We start from the raw sequence: 18,081 nt of genomic DNA, 5'->3' as shown, positions 1-18,081 counted from the left end.
GTTTCTAGAGAGCTTATGTAGGAGCAACACATTACACATTTTGAAAAAAAAAATTAAGTATCCTGGAGTGCTTTTTGGATACATAATACATTTGTTCTATAAAGAGTGAGAATTTCTTAAATATTACAAATGGTGATGCAAATATACTAGCTTACAGATATGTACAATGTACTACTTTATGCTTCAAAAATGCAGAAAGATTTTATATATATATATATATAAAATTTTAGATCTAATGAACAGTTCAGTGGGCCATATGGGCCCTATGGGCCCTATGGTGATGGTGTGTATCTTTTTGGGTTTCAAAGACCATCCTCAGGTTCAGTGATTTGCTATAAGAGCTCAACAGTACTCAGCAATGCGTTTATTCTCATGGTTATGATTTATTACAATAAAAGGATACAGATAAAATCAGCAACAGAGAAAGGTGCGTAAGGCCAGGTCTAGGAGACACCTGGCAGAAGCTTCCTGTTGTCTCAAGGAACCCCTGTGGATTTTGTTTCCTTTTCCCAGCGGTGATGTGTAAGAACACATCTTGTGTGTGTGCCCAGTCGCTTCAGTTGTGTCCGACTCCTTACAACCCCATGGGCTATAGCCCGCCAGACTCCTCTGTCCATCGGATTCTCCAGGCAAGAATACTGGAGTGGGCTGTGCCCTTCTCCAGGGGATCTTCCTGACCTGGGGATCGAACCCGCACCTCTTACATATCCTTCATTGGCAGGCGGGTTCTTTGGTTCTTTACCACTAGCGCCACCTGGGAAGCCCAACAACACATCTCCGGTATTGCTAATTAGTATTGAGGCTTTTTATTTGCTGTGGGTCACATAGGCAAGGCTGACTACATCAATGGCTGACATTGGTGTCCAGCCCGTGGACAGCTTCAGAAGTCAAGTTGCTGCAATGTGGCCCAAGACCTCTAACATAAGTCACATTGATAATATTAGTGAAGCTTAAGATATTCTCAAAGTTTCATATAGTCCAAAAGTTTGTAGAGTTAAACCCATATGTTCCCCATCAGTCCTTTTTCTTTACCTGCAAGATAAATAATCCAAAAACTTTTATGTATATTCTTCTGACTTCCTGTATCAGTATTCACATATGTAAATGTGTATTTGTATGAATTTGAGTTGAGGGTCCATGACTCAAACTCAGTGATTCTCTAGAAGACCTCACAGGACTCAAGAGAGCAATGTGTTATATTCTCTCTGTAAGCTAGTGTGTTCCTTCAGAGTAAAGGAGAGTCTTCCTTACAAAGGAATGCTTAAAACATTGTCTGTCGTAGGTGCATACACATAGGCTGTAGGTGGTTTCCAGATTAAAGATTTAAGGATGTTCTCTTCCTCTTTTGTGAATGGATGAACCTGTGAGTCTCAGAATGATTGAATAGAAGCACAAAAAATAGGCTATTTTAAATTTTAAAAAAATTGGCTTTTCCTACAAAGTAAAATGCAGAACTTGTTACACAGAAAGCAGTCAAATAGCTCATCATGGGAAAACTTACAGGAAAACTTATGAGACATTCCTATTTATCTTCATAGTAGTAACCAATGATAATTCTTTTAGAATGAATAGGAATGTTCTATTACAGGGCTTGGTGTCATTCAAGGATGTGGCTGTGGTTTTCACCTGGGAGGAGTGGCAGCTACTGGACCCCCTTCAGAAGAACTTGTATCAAGATGTGATGCTGGAAAATTATATCAACTTAGAATCAGTGGGTAAGAAGAGCATTCTGAGTACTGTAGGCAGTGGATTGCCTTTTCTTTCTCCGGGATGAAAGGGGCGGAGTCTTACAACTGTCTTACTTTTCTAGACTTGAGTTTCATACATGATAGATTTTAGTACCTTCTGGCCTCTTAGTTTCCTTTCCCACTTCCAAAGCAAAAGTCCTTTACTTGGCCAAGTTGGAATTTGTTCAACCCCTTAAATATAACCCTATCCTACAGAGGACTTGTATTTGGGTCTGTGGGTCCTCTGTAATTCCTCTTGAGTAGGGTATCATGTTACCAAAGCACATGCATTCTACCAGTTGCAACAAGAAGCACCATGGATAACAGGAAAAAATCCAGAGTCAGATTCATCCCGGTGAGTGAAAAACCAGCCCCATGGGATAAATGAAAGTATCAATCTTTGTTGGCCAGAGAGAGGGAGGCACCTCAAAAATATCTGGAGAAATCTTGAAATTTTTAAGCTCTCAATATGACTCAGAACAGCTGACCTGAGTTCCCATGTAACATGAACATTGACTCCTTTTTTCTTTTTTTTTTTGGCCATGCAGCATGGCTTGCAGAATCTTAGTTCCCTGACCACCAGGGATCCAACCCGGGCCCTTGGCAGTGAAAGTGCTGTGATTTCACATTTTAATCTCTCTCATATTAGGTCTCCTGCATTGGCAGGCAGATTCTTCACCACTGAGCCAACTGGGAAACCTGTATTAGGTCTCTTTTACCTGGTTTAAAAAAAAACCAACACATATTTCTTTATTTTAGATATTCTGATCAGATCCCTCTCTAGTCCATCTTGGAACTTGCTTTCCTAATTAATCTTTCTCTCTGTTATCCTCAGTGTACTTGCCTTCTCCTTGTCTCCATCTCCTTAATCCATGTTTGTATTAATAGCTCTCTTTTCTTATATATTCAAGCATGCATAAATTCTCCATTCTTCTCCTTCTGTGTATCTCTCATGCCTCTTGTGCGTGCATGCTAAGTTGCTTCAGTCATGTCCAACTCTTTGTGACCCTATGAACTGTAGCCCGCCAGGCCCCTCTGTCCATGGGATTCTCCAGGCAAGAATACTGAAGTTGGTCGCCATGCCCTTCTCCAGGGGATCTCCCGGACCCAGGGATCGAACCTGCAGCTCCTGCATTGGCAGGCAAGTTCTGTACCACTATCACCACCTGGGAAGATACTTGTAGTTTATTCCTTTTTTCTTTTCATCTTTAAATCTCCTTTTACTTATAAATGTCACAGACTTTAGGTATATACTCACAGTCTCCCTTCCTTTTTTCTCTTTGGCCTTTGCTGAGATTCTCTTCCTTCTGTTACATGGTTATTGTGGATTCATTGGTCTGTTTCTAGAAGACACCTGGCAAGTTGATAATTACAGAGACTGACATGAAGTAAACCATGGCAACCTGGAAGCTACAGAGAGTCACCACAGAGATAATGCATTTGGAAAAGTATCTTCTCTGAGCTTAAACCTTGAAGTTTCTTTAGCACAAGTATCTCATACACCTGACATACTTGGGAAATACTTGAAACCTAATCTAAAGTGTATTACTCAGAATAAAAGCTATGCAAGAAATGAAGTTGTATTTAATCAATATGACAAGTTATTTCTTTATACTAAGCATGAGAAAATTCTTAATAGACAAAAATACGACAAATATAGTGAACACATGAAAGCTTTCAGCCATAAGTCACAGCTTATTAAACACTGGAAAACTCAAATGGCAGAGAAACACTACAGCTGCATTGACTGTGTGAAAGCCTTTTCCCAGAAGTCAGACCTCATTAAGCATCAGAGAACACACACTGGAGAGAAACCCTATGGGTGCAGTAGGTGTCAGAAAGCCTTCAGCCGGAAGTCCCATCTCATTTTACACCAGAGAACCCACAGAAGAGAGAAGCCCTATGAGTGCAACAAATGCGGGAAAGCTTTTACTGATAAGTCATGCCTTAATAAGCACCAGAGAACTCACACAGGAGAGAAATGGTTTGAGTGCTGCGTATGTCAGAAAGGCTTCAGTGATAAGTCACAAGTCACATTACATCGAAGAACACATACAGGAGAGAAGTCCTACAGATGTGATGAATGTCAGAAAAGCTTCATCAATAAGTCACAGCTCATTATTCATCAGAGATCTCACACGGGAGAGAAACCCTATGGTTGCCATGAATGCGGAAAGACATTTCCCCTTAAATTTAGCCTCATTTTACATCAAAAAACACATACAGGGGGAGAACCTTATGGATGCAGTGAATGTGGGAAAGCCTTCATCCAGAGATCTGGGCTCATCAGACATCAGAGAACTCACACAGGAGAGAAACCTTATAATTGCAGTGAATGTGGAAAAGGCTTTAGTGTAAAGTCATTCCTCAACACTCACTGGAGAACTCATACAGGAGAGAAGCCCTATGGATGCAATGAATGTGGAAAAACATTCTCCATCAAATTTAGTCTCATCCTGCACCAAAGAACTCATACAGGTGAGAAACCCTATGAATGCCATCTGTGTCAGAAAGCTTTCACCCAGAAGTCACATCTCACTATTCATCAGAGGTCTCACACAGGAGAGAAACCCTACGAGTGCAGTGAATGCCACAAAGCCTTCAGCCGGAAGTCGTATCTCCTTATTCACCAGAGAATTCACTCTGGAGAGAAGCCTTATCAATGCCACGAATGTGGGAAAACTTTCTCTCACAAGTTTAGCCTCATCATTCATCAGAATCCATACAAGAGAGAAACCCTATGGATGCAGTGAATGTGGGAAAACTTTCCCTATGAAGTTTAACCTTGTTTTACATCAGAAAACACATATGGGAGAAAAACCCACGAATGCCATGAGTGTCAGAAATCTTTTGCCCAGAAGTCACATCTTATTATACATCAAAGAACTCACACGGTGAGAAACCTTACAGATGCAGTGAGTGCTGGAAAACTTTCTCCCACAAATTTAGCCTCGTTTTACATCAGGAAACTCATTGAGAGAAGTCATGAAGAAAGTCAATATCCAAAAGTTGTCACTAAAAGGAAATAGCTCATTATACTCCAGAGTAATTTCACTCCTACGTGTAGGAGTGAAACCTTAAAACTGAAGCAGATTTGGGCGCTTTTCAGATTCATACTATGTTACTTTTATCAGACAATGGTATTGCATAGAACGCTAGACAGGAGGAAATACCTTTCCCGATAAATGTCAATTGAATGTAGGCTAGAAGGAACAAATAGGAACTTCTGTGTATGTATTAATGGTGGGGATGTTGTCAGTATGAAATTCAGCTACAGAGAATTGACATTTAGGGCACAAGTCATGCTTTCTTGGTATCATTTATGAGGGAATTAATTTCCTGTAATTTTGACATAATACACAGCATTATAGAAATTATTAAATATGTAAATAAATACAGTAGTTAGAAAACAAAGCAAAAATTATATTAGAACCATGTGAAAATATGTAAGTGTTGTGTACCTATTTTAATAATAACATGATTTTTGTATTTGGGAATTGTGTGTGTGAGCATTAACGATTGTGACTCCCTAGTTCATGTGCTTAAATGTCACAAAATTTTACCACAGAATATCTGCACTGAGTCTTTGTATCATCATAATGCTACATGAATTATAACTGAACTACATGGTTCATTATTTTAGTAAAAAAATCTTTTGACTCAATATCTTGCCACCTCTACCATGCCCCACTGTATGCTTTATTAGTAAGTGGGCCTGGAAATTTCTGAGTCTTTCTTGAGTAAAACTTTTGTTTGCATTGATCCGAAGATGGAAAAATTGTCCTGTGTATTAATAACGCTTAAGTTAAAATGCAGCACAAAGTTGATTGCTTGACATATTTAAATGGAGAACTGGGTACATAAAATATTAGTGTATCATACAACCAAAGGTATCTTAAATTGGATGAAATACAGTAGAAATCATCATCTTTATAATATTCTTCTAAACCAGCCAGATATTTAGGGTTTGAAGATGATGACTATTCATAGGTTTTATATACCCTCTTTGAATTCTGAACAGTTTGAGATAAAGTCCCTGGTGTCATAAGATAAAATTAAATATTAGCTTGAGTCCCGGTATTGCCTGATTGGATGTGTGGTTTGTTCCTAAGGACAAATAAAATATTTCCTATTTCCCCCATACAGCACAAGATGCACTTCCTTTTGAAAGAGCATAAACCAAACTTTAGAGATGTTTTTATTAATCCCTTTCTAGAATGTAATGCAAAATCTCAATTTTTTTTTCTTAAATGGGAATTAAACTCTTAAGTTACAAGGAGCTTGACTCTGGTTTCCTTTTCAAGCACATTTTACATTAAAATAAAACACACACACACACAAAAAAAAACACACACACAAAAAACACAAACCTTAAAGAACAATACACAGACTGGGAAACTATGTCTCAATACTTAACTGAAAAAGATGAAAACTTAGAGTATATAAAAACCTCTTATGAATCTGTGGGTACAGAAAAATTAGGATCATTAAGACAAAGAGGGTTGCTCATTGTCCAGTTTTGACAGGGGGCTTCCCTGGTGGCTCAGAGGGTAAAGCATCTGCCTGCAATGCAGGAGACTCCAGTTCGATCCCTGGTTTGGGAAGATCCCCTGGAGAAGGAAATGGCAACCCACTCCAGTATTCTTGCCTGGAGAATCCCATGGACGGAGGAGCCTTGTAGGCTACAGTCCACAGGGTCGCAAAGAGTTGGACAAGACTGAGCGACTTCACTTTTCTTTTCTTTTCCCTTGTAGCTCAGTTGGTAAAGCATCTGCCTGCAGTGCAGGAGACCCAGGTTCAATCCCTGGGTTGGGAAGATCCCCTGGAGAAGGAAATGGCAACCCACTCCAGTATCCTTGCCTGGAACATCTCATGGACAGAGGAGCCTGGTGGGCTGCAGTCCATGGGGTCGCAAAGAGTCGGGCATGACTGAGCAACTAACACTTACACTTAGGTTGTAACCCACTGCAGTTACTGACAGTGCACTGAGAGGAATTTAAATAGAAAACAACAGGCATTCTGTGCTTAGAATGCAAGTGAATAGACAGCCTTACAGACAGTTAGATGTATATCTCAGGAAGAATTTTTTAGTGACACTGGATTCTAGCATCTTCGCATACAGAGATAAGCCTTAAAAAGATTAACTTGAGACATTTTTTTTTCTTTTATGATTAGCAGTAAATCTTTTACCAAGATGTATGCCTAACTGCATGTATTTCCTATCCAGAAAGCATATATAAATGGGCTTCCCCCTTACCTTTTCAAAGCAATTTCCTCAGAGCTAATGTCATCCCAAAATTGGGTTCACCTCTTGGTGGGTGTCAAGCCAATAGGCACAACCAAGCCAAAGAATGGAAGAAGGAAGGGTTTATTACTTGCAGCAAGTAAGAACACCAGGGATCTTTCCCAAAGCAGTGCCTCCTGGGAACCGCAAAAGTGAAGAAGTTTTAAGCTAAGGGCACATGCATGTTCATGAAGGGGCTTGAACAGAGAATTCAATATAAAACTGGGCAAAAGTTGAGTGTCCAGCTTTAGTAGATTGAAGTCAGAGGGTCAAGATCGTCAATTTGGTCCTTCACCTGGTGAAAGTGAAAGTTTAGCTGCTTAGTGGCATCCAGTTCTCTGCGACTCCACGGGCTGTAGCCCACCAGGCTACATCGAATTCTCCAGGCAAGAACAATGGAGTGGGCTGCCATTCCCTTCTCCAGGTGATCTTCCTGACTCAGGGATCGAACCCACATCTCCTGTGGCTCCTGCATTGGCAGGTGGATTCTTTACCACTGAGTTACCTGGGAAGCCCCTTTCTTCCCTTAAGATCATTGATTACAGAGACTCTTTAAGGGCAAGAATTATGGCCAGGCTTAGATGACAAAACAGCTTAGGCTAAAATGGGTTCTCTCATGTCAAGAAAGCCACACCTGGTTCTCTTTCTTTGAGGACTCTCCCTAACCCATATGCTTACACTAACTGGGTGGCTGTGGTCCTTAGCAAGAACCTGAATAAAACTTTAAGCTCACAACTGTTATTTTGTGTGCCTTTCAGTCAACAGATCAATAGGAAAATGACAACAGAGTAAAAATCAATAGGTAAATATCCACAGAAGACATGATTCTGAATAGCCAATTAACATGAAAAGACACTAAACTGCATTTTTAACTGAAAGCAGGCCCATTTTTTGGACAGCCAATTCTCAGATTTTACTTCTTAATCTTAAAAATTATAGCAATTCCTGCTGGATAGGATAGTTTTAATAGCTTTGGGGGACATATCTGTAAAGTGACAGCTGACTGACTTACAGTGTCCTAAAAATTTGTAAGGAACACTTGATTTGTCTCTGCCAAAGTGTGACAGGATGGAAGGCGGCAAGGCACAGCTGTTAGGGGAAGCATGCTGATTGAAACCACCCATCCTGACCAGGCACCATAGTAACAATTTGCATGAGTTGTTTTATGACAGGAGATCCTAATAAGGAATACGGAACTAATAAGCCACCACTAACCGGAAGAGTTCGGGAACGGTCGAAAGAAGACACTGCGTGTCCGTCCACTTCCCAGAATCCCTCTCGCTAGCATCCATCTTGCCTGAGCGATGCGTGCACCACCAGGAAAGACTCTGAATTAGAATGATTGGCCAAAGACCACCCGGAAACTAATCCCATCACCATAAAACTGAGACTGCAAGCCACGCAGCAGGGCAGTTCTCCTGGGTTCCCTGACCCTCCTGCTCTCCCCCGGGGTGCCCTTTCCAATAAAATCTCTTGCTTTGTCAGCACATGTGTCTCCTCGGACAATTCACTTCCGAAACTGGGCTAGACAAGAGCCCAATTTCGGGCCCTGGAAGGGGTCCCCCTTCCTACAACACAGCCATTACAAGAATGACAACAGCCATTGAAGATATGACATAAACAGGTTAGAACCTACAAGGCTTCAACTAGCCTATGCGACTTCCCATAGACCTTGACCCTCATTATACACTCATTGTAGTACATTAACATGCTAAATAACACACCCACCAGTGCCAGGACAGTTTCAAGGTTGACCATAAAAGACCAAAAAGTGGGTGGTGGCCCAATTCCTGAAAACTGCTTTTCTCCACAAATAGTTTAAATAATCCTCCCACTTGTTAGCTTATGAAATTATTCAGCCCATAAAAACTAACAACCCTCTACCCCCAGGCTGCTCTCACTTGCCTAGGGCATGTGTATTTCTCTGAATAAACTCACTTTCACCTTACTATGGCTCACTCGCTCCCAGGACCCGGGATGTGACCAATCTGCTGCTCCCCCCTTCTCGGGCAACCACAGCCCACTGCTGCTACAGCTGGAAGAAGCTTGGACTAAGATGCAGAGATAGGGTGAGGGGTGAACAGAGAGAAGGGCCTGAACATTAAAAATGACAAAACAGAACAAAGATGCCTCAGAATTGTCCCCCAATAATCTTAGATGAAAGCAGAAGTGCTAAGGCCTTAATGATGTTGTCCCAGAAAGAATGGTTGTGTGTATTTTGAGACCTACCAGAACCCTGTGGAGCCTCCTGTTCATAGGAAAAATGCTTCGGGCTCCTTGACTTTCCATGAGTTTAAAAGGGCAGATTCAAATAGTTTTTCTAATTAAGGAAGTAAGGGAACTCAGTAACAACAGAAAAGCAGTCAAGAAATAATATTGCAGCAATAAAGCGGGGTCCTGGTTCTTCCTCCAAGGATATACATAACAATATACCTTTCAGCTTTTGGCTGAGCACAACTTTCCTGGAACACTATCCATTACCTCACCATCAACCCAACAGAAGAAAGTCACATATCCTGTAGCTCCCCGCCCCGACCCCCGTCCCGAATTTTGCTTTTAAAAACTCTTCCCCAGAGTTCGCTGGTGGTCTAGTGGATAAGAATCCTCCTGCCTGAACACAGGTTCAATCCTTGGTCTGGGAGGATCTCCACATACCTACATGCCGCGACTACTGAGCCGGCAAGCTTCAACTACTGAAGCCCTTGCGCCTAGAGCCGGTGCTCCGCAACAAGAGAAGCCACCGTAATGAGAAGCTGGTGCACTGCAGTGAAGAGCTGCCCTCACTCTGCAACTAGAGAAGGCCGGCACATAGCAACAAGGGCCCAGTGCAGCCCAAAATTACTTAATTAATTAAAAACAAACAGGGACATCACTGGTGGGCCAGTGGTTAAGAGTCTCCCTTCCAACGTGGGGGATGCAAGTTCAATCCCTGGTCAGGGAACTAAGAGGCCACATGCTTCAACTAAGCGTGGTGACTAAGCTCCCATGCTGCAATGAAGATCCCACGTGCCTCAACTAAAGCCTGACGCACCCAAATTAAATAAATACTTTAAAAGGGGGGGGGGGGGGACAAAAACTCTCCCCTCAAAACCATCAGGGAGTTCAGGTTTTTTGGTTTTTTTTTTTAGCACAAGCCACCATTCTCCTTCCTTGGCCCTGCAGTAAAGCTCTCTCTGCTCCAAATTCCAACATTTTGGTTTGTCTGGCCTCACTCTATATCTGGCACATGAACTTGCAGTCAACAACCTGTGTCTCCTGCATTGCAGGTGGATTCTTTACCTGTTCAGCCATGAGGGAAGCCCCTGTATTGCCTTTAATTACAAAAAGGACTTACTGTCACAAATTCAGTCTTTGTACATACTTGGTCTTTGTCTCTGGTTCTTGGGAGAGTTTCTAAAACATCTGGAATTTCCTGAGAAATAGAGGAGTGTCCTTTTTTTAATTTATAACAAGCCCTTCTGAACCATCTGTGAGTGTATGCTAATGAGGTGATTCAGGACAGGTCCCTAGACAACTTTAAGATGGGAGCTGATTCCAGAAAGACCAAGCCTTGACTGGAATGTTCAGCTCTACCCTCTGATCTCAGTAGACAGGAAAGGAACTGGAGACTGAGCTCTGTCACTAGTAGGCAGGGGTTTAATCAATCATTCCTGTGTAATGGAACCACCATAAAAATCCAACACGGTTCAGAAAGCTTCCAAGGAGGTGGGCCGATCCCCATGCTGGGAGGGTGACTCATCCCAACTTGATGGGGAAAGAGGTTCTTGCACTCAGGGCCCTTTTACACTTGGCTGTCTGTACCTTTTCATGTAGGTGTTCATTTATATCCTTGATGAAAGTGAAAGTCAAAGTTGCTCAGTCATGTCCAACTCTTTGCAACCCCATGAACTATACAGTCCATGGAATTCTCCAGGCTAGAATCCTGGAGTGGGTAGCCTTTCCCTTTTCCAGGGGATCTTACCAACCCAGGGATTGAACCCAGGTCTCCCACATTGCAGGCGGATTCTTTACCAGCTGAGCCACACACGGGAAGCCCTATATCCTTGATAATAAACTATAAAGATAAGCATAACATTGTCCTCAGTTCTGTCAGTTGTTCTAGCAATTTATCCAACCTTAGCAGGGAAATTATGGGAACCCCTGAATTGTATCCAAGCTGGACACAGATGCAGGGACCCTGGGACTTTGGACTGGTGTCTGAACTGAAGGCAGTCTTGTGAGACTGAGCCCTTTAGTCTGTGGAGCCTGATGCTAACTGAGTTGTCAGTGTCAGATTAGGGCTGAAGTTGAAGAACAAATATTAGAACAAAAGATGTTCCTAGTGCTTTTACCACTTAGGAGACTACAAGGGTTTTAGGATCTCGGAGCCAACAACCAAGGACAGAGACCTCTATTATTTCACACCCTCCATTTTAGTAGTAAGAGAAACACTCATATTACAGAGAACTGTGTTGTTACAGAGATAGCTGACGCTGGAGGATGTGGCCGTGGCCTTCACGTGGGAAGAGTGGCAGCTCCTGGCCCCTGCTCAGAAGGCCCTGTACTGGGATGTGACACTGGAGAACTACGGCAACCTTGTGTCCGTGGGTGAGGATGGCTGCCCTGGGTCCCTTGGACAGTGCCTTTTCTTTCTTTGGCTTCTGAAAGCTTTGTTGTGTCTGTTGTGCTCTGAAGTGGTAGATTTTTGGTCTCTTCTCTTGTCCCAGATGAGAAGGTATACTCTCTTCTCATTTTAGAGAAAAGCCTTTAATTTACAAACATACAAATTGTGTAGTCCCTAAAAAGTGTACTGTTCTCAGCATCACAGATCCATGGTGACATCTGATGAGCCTGAGTCTTCTGCCATTTCCCATGAACAGGCTATCAAGTTAGCAAACCTGATGGACTCTCCAAGTTGGAATGAGAAGAACCACCATGGACCTTAGACAATGAAGTTCCCAGTCACCCCCATCCAGGTAGGTGAGAGAGAAGAAGCAAGACAGGCAAGGCTGTGGAAATCACCTTCCAGTTCTTTAGAGAAGGCATCCCAGTGGGGAGGACACAGAAACAGCCTCCATTTATCCCTCTCTCCATATGAGAGCTCTTTTTCTGTGTGGGAATTTAAAGGAAAATATACCCCTTTATCTCTTCTTGGAAAGAATCCCTGTTTATTTCTCCTTAGATGTCAACATTCCCCCGTCACCCCCCACAGTCTTGCTTGGATTTTCAAATCTTCCCATACTTTATTGTTTGTCAGAGTGTGAGTTTATGTTCCTTTCATGTCTCTTGCTATGAAACTCCTTCTTCTGCATCTCGCTTCTAAGATGAAACTTTGAATTCATCATTATCTTTTGACTCATACATGTTCCTGCCCCACTGGAAAATATTTCCCCTTATGACATCCAGCCACACCTCAGAAGCCTTTCTTCTCATGGTGACATGGTCTCTTAACATGTATTTATGTTTGTTTTTCTTTTTTCCCACTCTGAGCTGCTTCAAAGGTTCTGTTGTCATCCTCTGCTCTCATAGACTATAAAACCTTACTTTATTTAAATGTGTTAAGCCCTTGTTCTCTGTGGAGGCTCCCAGTTGACATGTCCCGTAACAATGTCTAATACACCTGCTGCTACCATATATTTTACCTGTCTCCATGGCAACTCCCAATAAGTTCACACTTTTTGTGTGAGACACTAGAACCATCTTCCCTCCAAGAAAATCCCTAACATCCTTTCTGAAGTTGAGATTCTGTTGTACTTCTGTACATCTTAAATCCTGACATTACCTTGACTCTTCCTTACCTTCTGTGTGTGTGCATGTGTCACTTCAGTCATTTCCAGCTCTTTGCAAACCTATGGACTGTAGCTTGCCAGCCCCTTCTGTCCATGAGATTCTCCAGGCAAGAATACTGGAGTGGGGTGCCATTTCCTTCTCCAGGGCATCTTCCTGACCCAGGGATCGAACGTGCATCTCCTGCATCTCCTGCATTGGCAGACAGGTTCTTTACCACAAGCACCACCTGGAAAGCCCCTCTTTACCCTCTGTGCTCCTGTGTTTAACACCTTTGCTGTTCCTGTTCTTTGTTTCATTAGAGAAGATCTGTCTAAAATTTCTCATTCTCAGTTCATTAGGCTAGGGAGCCTAAACAAAATCATTAAATCTCATTAGTGAGTCTTATCCTTCCAAATAAATCACTTCTTCTACATCTTGTTACTTCCTTTGCTTCTTCAAACCACTGTCATGTTTGAACTGCCTACTTTATTCCTTATCTTGTTTATTCTCTTTCCCTTTCTACCTGCAGAATATGGCTTCAGTTTAAGTAAAGAATTTTTTTGTGTTTCTACAACACCAGCACCATGTCTGGTTTATGGAGTAGCCATTTAATAAGGATGTGTTGAATGAATGTCTTTCACCATTTTGAAATTGGGTGTCCCACCAGCCTCTGTGAGGTGATGCTAACAATGATGGTATTTAACTGTCCCCAGGGCCTTATTTATAAAGCAGACAAATCTATATTTATTCATGGTGAATTTACTCTATTTTACACTGATGGCTGACATCTTTTGGGTCGTTTGGTGTTTTATATTATTGTGTTTTTAACCATTTCCAAGAGATAGGAATTAGTGCTTAATGGATGCAGAGTTTTTCAGTTGGGGAAGATGGAAAAAAACCCCAAAAAACTAGCAATGAAAATTGCTGACAGTTGTACAACATTGTGATTATACTTAATGCCACAGAACAGTACACTTAAAAATGGTTAAGGGACTTCCCTAGTGGTCCAGTGGTAGGACTCTGCTCCCACTGCAGGGAGCATGGGTTCAACCCCTGGTCAGGGAACTAAGATCCTGCATGGCCCAGCCCCCCCCAAAACCATTAAAACAGTAAAATATATCTTAAATATATTTAACTCTAATTTTGAAAAGTTTTTTAAAGATAAGGTACTGTTATACTTGGAATTTCTTTTATATTTCATATCTTGGGTTTTTCATTAAAGAGCCAGCTCACCCCAAGATATTTTTGAAATAGTTTTATTCCATCTGATGCTCGTAAAGTGTTCATCGTTCTCTTTCCTAGACATTAAGGAAGTGGATCATGTGCAGTTGCAATGGCAAAACCAAAATATGCTGGTGTTAAGAAGAGAATGTATTTGGGAATATTATTCATCAGAGCAGAAGTTGTTTTCCTTTAAGGCCAAATCATGATGTATTTGATTTACACAGGAAAACTCTGAAATCATATTTAGACGTAACTAACCAGAATAGAAGCTGCAACAAAAAGGAACCTGCTGAATTTAATGGGGGTGGGAGATCCTTGCTCCATGCTCATCATGAACAAACTCATACTGAAATTGAACAATAGGAAATACACAAAACAGAGAATGCCCATGAATGTACTGAATACGGGAAAGTCTTCCTCAAGAAGTCTCAGCTCAATGAACATAAAAGAATTCACACAGGAAAGAAACCCCATGGATGTAGTCTGTGTGGGAAAACATTCTTTAAGAAGTTCAAGTTCACTGAACATCCTTGAACTTACAAAGGAAAGAAACCCCGTGAGTGTTGTGAGTGTGGAAGAGCCTTCCTCAGTAAATTTCAGCTTACTGAACATCAGAAGACACATACAGGAAATAAACCCCCTATATGCAGTATATGTGGGAATGCATTCTACTGAAAGTTCAGGCTAACTGAGCACCAGAGAACTCATACAGGAGAGAAGGCCTACCAATGTACTGAATGTGGCAAAGCTGTCTTTGGGAAGGCAGAGCTCACTACACACCAACAACACAAAAGAGGAGAAAAACCCCATGTACGCAGTGAGTGTGGGAAAGCTACCTCCAGAAAATCACAGCTCATTCTGCATCAGAATATCCATACAGGAGCAAAATCTTATATATGCAGTGAGTGTGGGAAAGGTTTCATACAGAACGGCAATCTCCTCATACATCAACTAACTCACACTGGGGAGAAACCCTATGGATGCACTGAATGTGGTAAGGCCTTCAGCCAGAAGACATGCCTCAGCACATCAGCGATTCCATACAGGAAAGACTTCCTTTGTATGTACTGACCATGGAAAATCTTGTTCGCAGAAATCAGGACTCATTAAACCCCAGAAAATTCACACAAGAGAGAAACCTTATGTGTGCAGTGACTGTAGGAAAGCCTTCACCACAAAGACAATGCTCATTGTCCATTGGAGAACTCACATGGGAGAGAGGCCCTATGGATGCAACGAGTGTGGGAGAGCTTTCTCCCACATGTCATGTCTGGTTAAACACAAAAGGACATACACAAGAGAGAAACAAGTAGATTCCGTGAAGGTGGAATACCCTTTCACAAAGGGTCACAGCTTCTTAGATACTAGAGAACTCTTGCAGGGGAAAAACCCTGTTAATATAGTGACTGTGCAGATGCCTTCTGTGACCCTTCAGACATCATTACACATCAGTGGACTCCCAGCAGGTAGGAATGTAGTCCTGATGGAACAGCCAGCTGCCAGATGTGCACCCTCAGGACATAACAGAGAGCTTGTGCAGGAGAGAAAGGTTTATGGATGCCATGAATGTGGTTATGCCTTGAGTGGTCAATTACATCTTATTTTATGTCATGAAAATACATAGGAAAAAAGTGGTACCTTCTATTTGGAAAAGCCTTGGGCCATAATGTATAGCTGATTGCATGGTTATATGTAAACAGGAAGCCTGTGAATGCAGAAGTTAGAAAAGCTGTGTTTGGGAAGAATGACCCTATCATCAGTGATTACCATTTGTCATAGGTGAGCTTATAGTGGGTAAAAAATATGACAGTGGTAAAACCCTTGCCCTCAATAGATATCATTACATACTAGAGAGAAACTGTTGGAAGGCAGTGAACATGGCAAGGTTTTCAGTGGTACATTCTGCCTCATCCATCAGCTGGTGAAATCATACACAAAACACTGTGAGCATACTACTTGACAAATATCTTAATTAGTTCTTGTGAGGCAAAGCCTGTGAAAATGAGGGGTATTTGAGAGCTTTATGTACCATTTCCCACTTTAATGCATTACATAATATACCTGATGTACATTTTTGGACAGGAAACCTGGAACCATATTCTTAGTTACTATGCTTAAAAGTGAAAATGTTAGTCACTCAGTCATGTCTGACTCTTTGTGACCCCATGGACTGTACCTGTCAGGCTCCTCTGCCCATGGAATTCTCCAGGCAAGAATACTGGAGTAGGTTGCCATTCCATTTGCCACGGGTTTGACCCAGGGATCGAATTAGGGTCTCCTGTATTGCTGGCAGATTCTTTCCTGTCTGAGCAACCAGGGAGCCTGGTTACTATGCTTATGTTTCCAAAATTTTAAGGAGATAATCTACCTCACATCACAGGTTATATTCATTTCTTATATTCATTCATTTCTCCCAACTGAAAAAAAAATTATCTTCAACACCCACCCAGTATATGATAATTAGCTGCTACATTTCTTTGACTCTAAATTTATTTAAATATTTCAGGCAATTGAATTCTCTAATAAGAAAAATGAATATTAAGGTCATAAATGCAATTTAATGTCCTTGGACGAGCTTAACTTCAACTAAGACCAAGCATTATACAACAAAGGTCACCTTAAATGTGATTTTTAAGATTTTCTAGACTTGAAAAGGTAGTGAAATGAAGGTTTGCAAGGTGAACTGAAAGCCCAAAGCCAATTAGTAATTTAAACCTATAAATTAGATAATAAAATACACTGCAACACAGACCTTGGTTTGTTGGGTTTTTTTTCCTTAAAACATGAAAAGATGGGCAATCTGAACACAAATTAAGATTGCTTCTCTCCTAGCTCTCCCCTTCTCTGATTATCCAGATTATTCTCGAATCCTGGGAGTATGAAAGTCTACACTGGTTAACTCAGCTGCATTCTTCCTTCTGGACATAGTTTCCTAACCCTATCTTTTGCCTCACTGATGGGATGGAAACAGATGTCAGGAAAAAAGGTGGATGGTTCCATTTCCTCCTAACTCAGGCACTCTTGAGTCTAACATGTTTGGGAGTCACACAAGGAAGAAAGAAGTAGATTTCATAGAATCAACTTTGGCCTGTTACCTCATTCTCCACAGAGCTGGAGAGACTGAATCAGATTGGGAATGAGTTGAGGAGCCCTGCAAGAGTGGGCTGAATCTGGTTCTAGACTAGAATACTACAGGCCTTTAACCAATCTGGCAAATGTTTTCCGAATCTCTATAATCATTGAGCTGTAGCTAGAAGTAATGTTAGTAGTGACTGGCGTAAGGCTCAGGCCAAGTCTACTGCTAGAAAACTGGGTTTGAGGAAGGGCATTATGTCAGGTCCCTTAGGGAGAAGCCAGCAGTAGAGGCATGTAAGTAGATGAGATATCTTAATGGCACTGTAAATGTTTTTTGAAAACTAACACATGATGTGAAAAATTAAGACTCACTTGGAGTGAACATCTCAATTGTTTTCTTAAGGGTTTTAATGTGGAATATATGAAGATCTTAGGTCATACATAAACATTCCTGTATTACACTGCTCTGGCTGCCATACTGAAATACCAGCGTAGGTGGCTTAAACAGAAGTTAATTTTCTCATAGTTCCAGAGACTAAAAGTCCAAGGTCAAAGTTCCAGCAGATACAACTAGAGCAGAGCCCTACCCTTACAACTTCATTTAACCTGAATTACTTACGTTAGGAGTCCCATCTCCAAATAGAGCCACAGTGGGTTTCAGGGCTTCAGCATGTGAATCTGAGGGGACACAAACATTTAGTCCTTAAAATTCCACCATTGGCCCTGTCCCCTCCATTCACGCCCCTCTTGCATGCAAAATACATACATTTCATCCCAATAGCATCCCAATAGCCCCCTGGATTAACTCTAATCCAGGACTTCCCTTGTGGTTCAGTGGTTAAGAATCCACCTGCCAATGCAAGGGAAATGGGTTTGACCCTTGGTCCAGGAAGATTCCACATGCCTATGGCAACTAAGCCTGTGTGCCACAACTACTGAGCCCACATACTGCAACTAGATAAAGCCCCTGCCCAGCCAGGAAGACCCAACACAGCCAAAAACAAATACCCTAAAAAAAGTCTA

The 18,081-nt window shown here is 41.6% G+C and overlaps 2 protein-coding genes and 1 non-coding gene across 3 annotated transcripts; all 3 read left to right on the top strand.

Annotated features, from left to right (window-relative positions):
* The first annotated feature begins 2,815 nt into the window (after nucleotides 1-2,815).
* On the top strand, nucleotides 2,816-4,624 carry LOC133054756 (zinc finger protein 84-like). Its single transcript, XM_061140054.1, has one exon. It carries the CDS (start codon nucleotides 3,395-3,397, stop codon nucleotides 4,478-4,480), a length of 1,086 nt encoding a protein of 361 aa, XP_060996037.1. The 5' UTR covers nucleotides 2,816-3,394; the 3' UTR covers nucleotides 4,481-4,624.
* Nucleotides 4,625-6,471: 1,847 nt separating this feature from the next.
* On the top strand, nucleotides 6,472-6,543 carry TRNAC-GCA (transfer RNA cysteine (anticodon GCA)). The gene has a single exon. It is a non-coding gene; the product is annotated as a tRNA-Cys (tRNA).
* A 5,396-nt stretch (nucleotides 6,544-11,939) lies between these two features.
* Nucleotides 11,940-17,670, top strand: LOC133055149 (zinc finger protein 350-like). Its single transcript, XM_061140601.1, is given in 2 exon segments — nucleotides 11,940-11,966; nucleotides 14,347-17,670. Coding segments are annotated over 2 exon segments (735 nt in total). The 3' UTR covers nucleotides 15,055-17,670.
* Nucleotides 17,671-18,081: the final 411 nt, after the last annotated feature.

This window comes from Dama dama, chromosome 4 (assembly GCF_033118175.1).
Source record: "Dama dama isolate Ldn47 chromosome 4, ASM3311817v1, whole genome shotgun sequence".
NCBI lineage: Eukaryota > Metazoa > Chordata > Mammalia > Artiodactyla > Cervidae > Dama > Dama dama.
The sequence above is the reverse complement of the archived record's forward strand: the minus strand, read 5'-3'. Positions and strand labels throughout refer to the sequence as shown.

Coding starts and splice junctions, on each gene's coding strand:
- LOC133054756 (XM_061140054.1), top strand. CDS start 3,395: ATGAAAGCTTTCAGCCATAAGTCACAGCTTATTAAACACTGGAAAACT.